General features: G+C 43.5%; 1 protein-coding gene and 1 pseudogene across 1 annotated transcript; one reads left to right on the forward strand and one right to left on the reverse strand.

The window, feature by feature from the left end:
- Positions 1 to 79: 79 nt before the first annotated feature.
- Positions 80 to 10,945, reverse strand: part of LOC112146206 — a 21,440-nt pseudogene continuing 10,574 nt past the window's right edge.
- On the forward strand, positions 3,676 to 6,757 carry LOC112146027 (galectin-3-binding protein B). The gene is made up of 6 exons (XM_024271581.2): positions 3,676 to 3,804; positions 3,965 to 4,049; positions 4,185 to 4,388; positions 4,502 to 4,636; positions 4,720 to 5,011; positions 5,094 to 6,757. Exons 2-6 carry the CDS (start codon positions 3,971 to 3,973, stop codon positions 6,172 to 6,174), a joined length of 1,791 nt encoding a protein of 596 aa, XP_024127349.1. The 5' UTR covers positions 3,676 to 3,804; positions 3,965 to 3,970; the 3' UTR covers positions 6,175 to 6,757.

Consider the following 10,945-nt stretch of genomic DNA (forward strand, 5'->3'; position numbering starts at 1 on the left):
TGACTGACTGACAGTGTTTTACTACCATCTGGTGGTGGATGAATGGAAGTAAAGTTTTTCTCATTCCAGTGATAACAGATTAGGCTCCAGGGAAGTTGAGCTGGCGACACACCACTTGGGCCTCCTTCATACCCCCATTCACTGTCACACACAGTTCCCCATTTGCCATTGTGGAAGACCTCAATGCGCCATGAACAAAATCTCCATTTAAAAAAACAACCTAATTATTATTATTTTTTTTACACAAATAAAATATATGGCAAATCAATTTAGATGACTCACTAAAAATATTCAATCTGGTTGCTCCTGCAATGACATGCAGTAACAGTAAATGCCAGAGAGAGTGGAGATTTTGGGGCATAAGCATTTCAACCTGGAAAGAAAACCATCCAACTATTAACAAAGTTCACATTTATGGTCAAAAGATTGACTGGATGAAAGTAATTTTTATTCGATCATGACATTCCATTTCCTTACAGTCAAATACATATAAAATTTTGCATGAATAATTTTCTTTACTTTTCTTAACAATTGTCGTTCTCGAGTGGATCTAATTTTTTTAGGTCAACAGTGCAAACACGGCTTACTCTGAGTCCACCTGTGTACCAAGGTGCGGTATAAATACGAGCGTTATATCCGTATACTCCCCCAAATGTTCTTGAGTTTCAGTTTCATTTTTAGACCAGGTAGTTAAAAGTCAATGCACTGTAGTTCATGGGACTGTCACAACTTGTCCAAAACTGGATAGTTGAGGAAAGACTAAGGAATTGAGGAAGGAATATTTTACTGTCAGCACATTGGAAAATCAAGACCAAACAAGCCTACTGTGGATTTTCTTCATAACTGAACAAGGAAAACACGTGTTCCCCCTGGGAATTGGGAATTGAACCATAATTTCTCATCAGCTACTATTGTACTACTGTACCTTTGTACAATCGAGTTATCCTGCCCCCATGACATGATAAAGATATCTAAAAATCTCTTCATTCTCTAACTTGTTCAGACATTGGGCACAACCATGTCATTTTAGACCGGATCAAAATTGATTGTTTTGATCAAGCACCACATCCAAGCTAATAATTACACATAAGAAACCTACTAGATGTCTTTCACCTGCAGGCGGCATTTAACATTTTCTTATGGCAAGAAAATAGACTCACCCTAATAATAATTCTTGACTTGTAACTCATACAATATATTTTGTGCATAGTAAAAAAAACACAAGTTAAAATTAAAACAGTTTGAATCTAACTATATGCATAAATCACTCACTTCTCACTGTGCCTCAGGTTCCTTGCCCATTAAGTTGGGCACTTTAAGGATTTGTTGTTAAACTGAGCAAAGCAACAGTGAAGTTTGTGGTTTGTTTGATGTTAAAGTTGAAAGAAGAACTTTTAAGTGATACTATGTCTAAAGTAATAAATACTGTTTCTTTTTTTTAATCTTTGTGGTTTTATTTATGTCTTGTTGATTCCTACTTTAAATAAAATGTCTAAGTGATGGTAATTATATACAGTATGTATTATTTGAACATTCCCACATCCAGTCAACAGACATTTGCCTAGCAACCATTCAAACACAATATATTAAAATAGTAAGAATCGAGGTTCAATTCGTGAATCGTTGACCTTGATTCGTGAACCGAATCGGATTGCCACCTAAGTAATGATCCACAACCCTAATTCCCATCCTTTTATGACCACAGTGTACCCATCGTCTGATTGCTGCTTCCAGCAGGATAACTGGCCATGTCATAAACCTGGAATCATTTCAGACTGGTTTCTTAAAGATGACAATTTAAAGTAGCGTGAACTTCTTGGTTCAGTACCTAGAGTCACTGGGCTAGATTAGAATGAACCCTCTTCAAATTCCATAGTCATTGTGGACATCTTCGTGGAACTACAGCTCTAATAGCTCTCAACCACAGAAAATGGTTACAGGCTGTAAAGGATGAGGACTTGTATAATGGTGGTTCTGGAAAGAGTGGACCACCACTGAGGGGGAGTTTGTCAACAACAACCTGTCACTTTAAAAAGTGGTGGGCTTCAGGGGGGTCGTCCAGCATGAGAACTGGGTTCCCAGGTACAAATCCATGTACTGCTATCGGGATTGAGCCTCCAGGTAAGACGTCTTCCCCCACCATCTCCTCCCCACAGAACCCACCTCCAATTCCAACCTCCACCACACCCGACTACTCATCAGCACTGAGGATCTGCGAACAAGATGTGCGTCAACAGTTTCCGAAGCAGAAGATAAGGAAGGCTCCAGGTCCTGATGGAGTGTCCCCGTCCTGCCTGAAAGTCTGTGCCGACCAGCTGGCTCCCATCTTCACAAGAATCTTCAACAGCTATCTGGAGACGTGTGTGGTCCCTGCTTGTCTCAAACACTCCACCATCATCCCAGTTCCCAAAAAGTCTTCTGTCACAGGATTAAATGACTACAGACCCGTCGCCCTGACCTACGTGGTCATGAAATCCTTTGAGTGCCTGGTACTGGGCCACCTGAAGGACATCACTGACCCTCTGCTAGACCCCCTGCAGTTTGCCTACAGAGCAAACAGGTCAGCGGATGATGCAGTCAACATGGCTCTTCACTACATCCTGCACCATCTGGACTCCGCAGGGACCTATGCACGGGTCCTGTTTGTGGACTTCAGCTCTGCCTTTAATACCATCGTCCTTGAGCTCTTCCATCTCAAACTAGCCCAGCTCACTGTGCCTCCCTCCACCTGTCAGTGGATCACCAGCTTCCTGACTGACAGGAGGCAGCAGGTGAAGCTGGGTCGCATCACATTCAGCACCCGGACTCTGAACACTGGCGCCCCCCAGGGGTGTGTTCTTTCCCCACTGCTCTTCTCGCTCTACACCAATGACTGTACCTCAGGAGCCCCCTCAGTGAAGCTTCTGAAGTTTGCGGACGACACCACAGTCATCGGACTCATCCGGGATGGTGATGAGTCCACATACAGAGGAGAAGTGGAGCGGCTGGCTGTCTGGTGCAGCCAGAACCATCTAGAGCTGAACCCAGAAAAGACCGTGGAGATGACAGTGGACTTCAGGAAGCATATGGCGATGGGGGAGGTTGGCTGATGAGGCCACTGCACTGTGGTTTTAGTTTGTTTACAATTCAGACACTGTTGAACTCACAGCACTTTGTGTTTCCTCTAAAAATGCATAACTTTAACCTTAAAAATTATCCCCTAACAAACCAAGTTGGTGAAATGGTTTCGTGAGAGTGAAAGTTAGGTTCTGTCGTACCAGCATGCATTGAAGCAACTTGTCTCCTTAACAAGCCAGATGTGGGCTTCAACAGTACTGTAGCCTTTCTTACATTGAATGTACAAAAAAAAGATTTTTTTGAGTGTGATTTTGTTTTCTTTTTAAAGAATATGTACACTCTGTGAGGGGGGTTTAACCCGTCAAGAAAGTATGTTTTTGAGCAGACCTGTTCTTAAATGAAAATATTCAAACTGTTCAATTAAGAAATTCCACCACAGGTTTGTTTGGCTCCACTTTTTTCCCCAATGGATTTACAGTAAAATCTTAATTTCTCTACTCCTGAGTCTTATCTTATTATTGGGATAAGTATTGTTTTTGGATAAGTTGTTCCCCAAAAAGTGTTGTGTAATGATTTTTTTGTTCTGGATTAATGAGAAATGAAACCTACGAATGTGGGAGTACACCAGACCAGTGTCAGTATTTATACTGCACCGCCACATGCAGCTGGACACAGAGGGAGCTGCGTTTGCACCGTTGACCTGAAAAGCAGAGATCCACTCGAGGACAACGCTTCCTGAACAAGAAGGTAGATCTCTTTACTGAAGTCATCTTGCAAAATTTTAAGCATGTATATTAATAAGGCAAGGAGAAATTTATGATCAAGCAAAAAGAGTCTCAATCAAATCCTTGGACGACAAATGTGAACAAAAATCTTTCATTTGGTAAAAGTTTGCTCTCCTTTTTAGGTGGAAATGCCTCCAAATCTGCTCGTTCTTTGGGCTTTTCTTCTTCTGCATGTCTTTGCAGGAGCGTTCAGATTGGATATTTTAAGTGAGTCATTCAAAACACTTTAATTTCCTTAACTTTTTTTTTTGCATGACTATTTTGATGTATTTTGGTCATGTAAAAATGGTTGTGTAACACATGTTACGGTATATCCTCACCTTGACCTATACTTGCATATAGAACAAAATGTTGAGCCACAGGAAGGCCATGTGAGGCTGACTGGCTCTGAGAGCCCTGCAGAGGGCCGCGTTGAGGTCTTCCACAGTGGAAAATGGGGAACTGTGTGTGACGATGGATGGGACATGAAGGAGGCCCAAGTTGTGTGTCGCCAGCTCAACTTCCCTGGAGCCAAATCTGTTATCACTGGAAAGAGCTACAAACTAGGTGCATTTTGCTACATTTTATCCACCACCAGACGGTAGTAAAACACAGTCAGTCAGAAAGTGAGACATGCATTATTGAAAAAAACATTTTTTTCTCATTTTTTTCTATCACAGCATCTGGACCCATTTGGCTCGATGACATTACTTGTAACGGCAATGAGAACAATCTAGTGTCTTGTAGTTTCAAAGGCTGGGGAATAACTGACTGTACTCACAAAGAGGATGTTGGCGTTGCTTGTGAAACAGGAAGTAAGTTTCTGTGATTTGCAGTGTTGGCAGATTCTATTCTTCAATTTTTTAAGATCTTCCTTCCAATGACTATGTGATTTCAGGCAGTAGTTTAACCAACAAAACCTCAACACACTCAATGGACCACAGCATCAGTCTGTCAAATGAGCTCGGTCAGCTCTTTGACACTGCAACAAACTGTGACTTAAACATACTTCTGCAGAGTCCAACTGGAAACAGACAGAAGGATGATTTGCCAGAGATGGATGGAACGACAATCTGTGCACACAAGACAATTCTGTCTCTTTTCCCAAACTTTAACGTGTTTCCAGAAACAACTCACATCACGGTTGAAGTCAGGAAGCCTTGCCATCCATATTTCTCCTCATTAATCAGGTACCTTTAACAGTTTTGGGGATTTTGATTAGATATTTTTCATCATTAAACATTGCAGTAAATGTGAATATGCCTCTTTCAGGTACCTTTACACTCGTAAGATTGATGTGACCTTCTCGTCTGCACTGTGCCTGCATCAAATGGCTGCTAGTTTTGGAGTAAAGCAACTAATGGAAGATGTCGGACGTCTGTTCACTCAAGTTCTCCCTGACGACAGCACCTTTTACACCCAGGTGTCCATTTATCAGTATGCAGTAGAAACAAACGACAAACTCCTTGAAGAAAACCTCATTCAATATCTGGCCTGGAACTACCAAAACCTGACTAGCTCTCCAGCATGGGATGACCTTCCAGTAGAACTCCTTCAAGCCCTCCTAACTCGCTCAGATTTGGTAGTTCCAGATGAGTATTTTGTCCTTGAGACTCTGGAGTCATGGATAATCCAGAGAGCTCTCTTAAACGGCTCTGACACTGTGGTGGGCCTGCTGAGTCACATCCGTTTCCCTATGATCCCGGCTAAGAAGCTCTTAGAACTGGAGTCCAGGTCTCCTCTCTACAAGATCTACGAGAATGTTTATCGTGAATTTGCCTTGAGAGCTTTTCAATTTAATGTCCTTCTCTTCAGTGATCTATTGACCAACCAAAGTATCAAAAACGAAAGTGGTAATTACAGTCCGAGGATTTATACTGCGCTGCCATGGAGTAAAGTTCTGAGAGAATCAAGTAAAACCTCTTCATATCCATATCAGATCCATGGGTACGGTGGGTACGGTGGGTACGGTGGTCAATACTATCCAAACCCTTCACCATACATTCAAAGTACGTTCACAACTCCTCTTCACAACAGTTTGATGTTTCAAGACAAAACAACAAACTGGGAGGCAAATGTCTTTGAACAACAGAGAGATTGTATCAACAGAGGTTTTAGGTGTGAGTCTGTCCCTATGGCCATGCTAAATGAGCGGAGTTACAACAGCAGATCAAGCAGCATCCGTTTTAGTAACCGTCTCCTACTGATGTGCCAAGACGAGTTCATCTTTCAGGTTCAGAGCTTCAAAGACAACAAGGCTTACATTTTGACAAATGACACCCAGGCTTCTCCCTACCCCTGTGTCGACAACAAGTACACCTATGTGTTTGTTGTGAGACCAGAATATGTTTAATCAGGCTTCTAGGCCTCGTGTAAATGACACCTGGTAAGAGCAGGATCCTTTTGGTGCAATAATTAATTAATTAGTAGATTACAATAAGGTACTCTAACCACCATCAGGTTGATTTTACTATTTTGATTCCATTTAATAAAATTCCATTTTTTTTTTCTGCTTCTTAATCTGAGCTTTCCTTTCCTGCATGTTTGGTGAATAAATAAATACATTTCTTTGTGTTATTATATCTTCTTTTTTTCACAGGACACACACACTCACTGCCACTGGCCGCTTTATTAGGTACACCTGTCAAACTGCTCATTAACCCAAATGTCTAATCAGCCAATCACATGCCAGCAACTCAATGTATTTAGGCATGTAGGCATGGCCAAGACATGTTGCAGTTCATACCCAGCATCAGAATGAGGAAGGATGGTGATTTCAGTGACTTTGAATGTAATGTTTTATAAATCCTTCCTACCTGCATGCACGAGCAGTTTGACATTACGTCATCATTTTCAGATTCGGCAGGATGCCCATAAATCTGTGCTACATCTATGATCTTGTGGTTACAATTCTGTTTTTTTTTTTTTTTTGCAGTGAAGAAACCAAAGCTTTCTGAACCACCGAACCAAATGAATCAAATTGTGTTGAAGTTATTCAGGGCTGTAAATCATTTGACACACTGAAAACTGGTGACATCTTTTGGCCAGACTCCAAAATTGCATCAGCAAAAAAGACCAGCGCGTTATGAAATTGTTATTATGTGCGCTAAGTCATGTGTAGCAATAAAACTTTTAAGATTTCCAAAATCTGCTTCTTTAATAAATAATCATAATGATGTGTCACATTTTGACATTTCATGTAAATATTGGAAATCAGATACTGTTTGCTTGCAAATAGTAAAAAGAATAAATTAGTGGTACGCCATCAGGGGTCAGTTTGCCAGCTTACCCCGATTTATCCCCGTTCCTCATATGAACACGCAGTGGGGAGATGGGGAAGGTGGTTGTATTGCATTGCACTGCGGGGGGTGGACTACTTGGCAGTTGCCCCTTTCCTGTGGCCACTGCATGGACTCGCCCCCCCTCAGTTTTAAATGCACCTTCAACATGTAGGACCCCTGGTGGGGGGTGGGGGTGCTTGGACATCACTCCCAGCAAAAAGTAGATGTCCTCTCAGTGCCCTTCCCGCCAAGTTTAGCTGCACCGTAGACATGTAGGGCCATTGGTGGGAGGGTGAGGGGTTATTTCTGCCAGCAATCAGGAGATGTCCTGTCAATGCTCTACTCACCAATTTTAACTGCTGTACGCAGACCTCTAACACTTAAAAATATACAGTAACACACACCAACACATATTCATCATAAAAGGCAGGTTGGACCTTCGACCTTCTGTCCCCTAAGACCCCCACCCCCCCCCGGCCTGGTGGCCTTGTCCCTTGAGTGCTGGTCTCCTGTGCTCGGGGGCCTTGTCTCCACATGGGGAAAGGGATCCCCACGATTTAAGATCTTGAGCAGGGATACAAAATTACATCGAAGCCTGGGGGTGTCCATGTCTGGGGGGGTGCGGGTTCTGGTCTTTGCTCTTGAGAACTGGACCTCTTCAAAAACTTCATCAGTGGTAGAGCCTGGTTGGGACTTGTTAACCTCACTGCTCCGGGGCCCCCTGCTTCTCCTGGGTGTCCCTCACATGGGCGAGGGTGGGCGGCCCCCTGTCTTGCTCTCCCCTGGGCCTCCCGTGGCAGGGGGTGGGCGGTTTTTTGAAGGATGGGGCGGGTCTCCCTTAGGGGGTCCTGGCTCGTACCTGTGGTGGGCCAGGGGAATGCTCAGTACTAATGAGTGGTGGTGGGCTGCTTGTCTGGAGTTTGGGAGGTCAGTGGGGGTGGGGCCTCACACTGACACTCCTGGTGCGGGGAGGAGGGCTGCTCTTCTGGCTGGGCTGGGGCCTGCATTCTCTGTGCTCCTGTGCCTTCCCGCTTCCTGGCGTGGGGGGCCGCTGCAGTGGGCCAGCGCGCCTTGCTCTTGGTGCTTGGCACAATTGCCTGGCGAGCGGGTTCCCTCCGCAGCCCCGTGCTGTCTCAGCGGCGGGACTTGGTGTGGGGACAGCCGGGCCTTCTCCCCCTTTGTACATTTCTAGTATAAAATTAAACAGGGGTTTATACTGAATAAACCCCTGTTGTGACAGTAAAATCTGTCTAACACAAGAGGCTCTCAGCTCATATCTGTTTGCTCAGCTGTTGGACAGGACAAGTAAAAAAAAAAAGGAAGTATATTTTAATTAATTATTCCAACAATTAATAAATTATTAATTGTTGGATGGTTTTCTTTTCAGGTTGAAATGTTTGTGCCCCAATATCTCCACTCTTTCTGACCTTTGCTGCTTCTGCATGTCTTTGCAGGAGCATCCAGATGAAATATTTTCAGTGAGTCATCTAAAATAGATTTTCATGTTTTATTTGTATTGAAAACACTTTTTTTTTCAGAAAGACACTTTGTTTGTGTAAATGATTCTGCAACATGTGTTTTGATCTCACCTTAATCAATGCTTGGATTTAGAACAAAACTTTGAACCAAAGGAAGGGGATGTGAGGCTGACTGGCTCTGAGAGCGCAGCAGAGGGCCGCGTTGAGATCTTCTATAACAGCAGATGGGAAACTGTGTGTGACGATGGATGGGACATGAGGGAGACCAGAGTTGTGTGTCGCCAGCTCAACTTCCCTGGAGCCTAATCTTTTACGTTTCATCCACCACCACATGGTAGTAAAACACTGTGAAACAGACAGAAATTGAGACATCCGTCATTGAAAAATATATATATTTTTTCATCCTTTCCTATCTCAGCACCTGGACCCATTTGGCTTGATAACATCCTTTGTGACGGCGATGAGAACAATCTAATCTCATGTGAATCCAGAGCCTGGGGAGAACGTGACTGTACTCACACAGAGGATGTCTCTGTTGTTTGTGAAAAAGGATGTAAGTTTCTGTGATTTGCAGTATGGGTAAATTCTTTCTTCCACTTTTTGAATAGTCATTCTAATGACTATGTGATTTCAGGCAGTAGTTTGACCAACAGTACGTCAACACACAGAATCAGTCTGTCAAAAGACTTTGGTCAGCTCTTTGAGACTGCAACAAACTGTGACTTAAACATACTTCTGCAGAGTCCAACTGGAAACAGACAGGAGGATGATTTGCCAGAGATGGATGGAACGACAATCTGTGAACACAAGACAATTCTGTCTCTTTTCCCAAACTTTAATGTGTTTCCAGAAACAACTAACATCACGGTTGAACTCAGGAAGCCTTGCCATCCATATTTCTCCTCATTAATCAGGTACCTTAAACAGTTTTGATGATTTTATTATATATTTTTCATCATTAAACATTGCAGTAAATGTGAATATGATTCTTTCAGGTACCTTTACACTCATAAGATTGATGTGACGTTCTCGTCTGCGCTGTGCCTGCATCAAATGGCTGCTAGTTTTGGAATTAAGCAACTAATGGAAGATGTCGGACGTCTGTTCACTCAAGTTCTCCCTGACGACAGCTCCTTTTACAACCAAGTGTCCATTTATCAGTATGCAGTAGAAACTAATGACACCGCCCTTGAAGAAAACCTCCTTCAGTATCTGGCCTGGAACTACCAAAACCTGACTAGTTCTCCAGCATGGGATGACCTTCCAGTAGAACTCCTTCAAGCCCTCCTAACTCGCTCAGATTTGGTGGTTCCAGATGAGTATTTTGTCCTTGAGACTCTGGAGTCATAATGCAGAGAGCTCTCTTAAACAACTCTGACACTGTGGTGGGCCTGCTGAGTCGCATTCGTTTCCCTATGATCCCGGCTGAGAAGCTCTTAGAACTGGAGTCCAGGTCTCCTCTCTACAAGATCTACGAGAATGTTTATCGTGAATTTGCCTTGAAAGCTTTTCAATTCAATGTCCTTCTCTTCAGTGATCTATTGACCAACCCAAATATAAAAAACGAAAGTGGTAATTACAGTCCAAGAATTTATACTGCGCTGCCGTGGAGTAAAGTTCTGAGAGAATCAAGTAAAACCTCTTCATATCCATATCAGTTCTTCAGTGATCTATTGATCAACCCAAGTATCAAAAAGGAAATTGGTAATTACAGTCCGAGGATCTACACCACATTACCGTGGAGTAAGGTTTTGAATGACCACATCAAAACCTCTACATCTCAATGTCAGGGACCTTACAATAGGTATGGTGGGTACGGATCCATCTCCTGCTCCACATGTTCAAAGTACGTTCACAACTCCTCTTCACAACAGTTTGATGTTTCAAGACAGAACCACAAACTGGGATTCAAATGTCTTTGAACAACAGAGAGATTGTGTAAACAGAGGTTTTAGGTGTGGGTCGGTCCCTATGGCCATGCTAAATGAGCGGAGTTACAACAGCAGATCAAGCAGCATCCGCTTTAGTAACCGTCTCCTACTGATGTGCCAAGACAAGTTCATCTTTCGGCATGGTGGTCTTGTCTCTTGGGTGCTGGTCTCCTGGGCCCGGCGGTCTCCTCCCCACGCCGGGAGTGGGATCCCCGAGATTTAAGATCTAGCAGAGGATCAAACTACATCAGAGCCTTGGGGTGTTCAGGTCTCGATGGTGCGGCATCCGGTCCTTGCTCTCGAGAACTAGTCCTCTTCAAAACTCCATCAGTGGGTGTGCCTGGTTGGGCCTTGTTTACATCACTCCTTGGGGCCTACGTTTCTCTTGGGTGCCCCGCTGCTGGGCGTGGGGTGGATCACCCTTGGGGGGCCCT

The sequence above is a fragment of the Oryzias melastigma genome, linkage group LG8, assembly GCF_002922805.2.
Source record: "Oryzias melastigma strain HK-1 linkage group LG8, ASM292280v2, whole genome shotgun sequence".
NCBI classification, from domain to species: domain Eukaryota; kingdom Metazoa; phylum Chordata; class Actinopteri; order Beloniformes; family Adrianichthyidae; genus Oryzias; species Oryzias melastigma.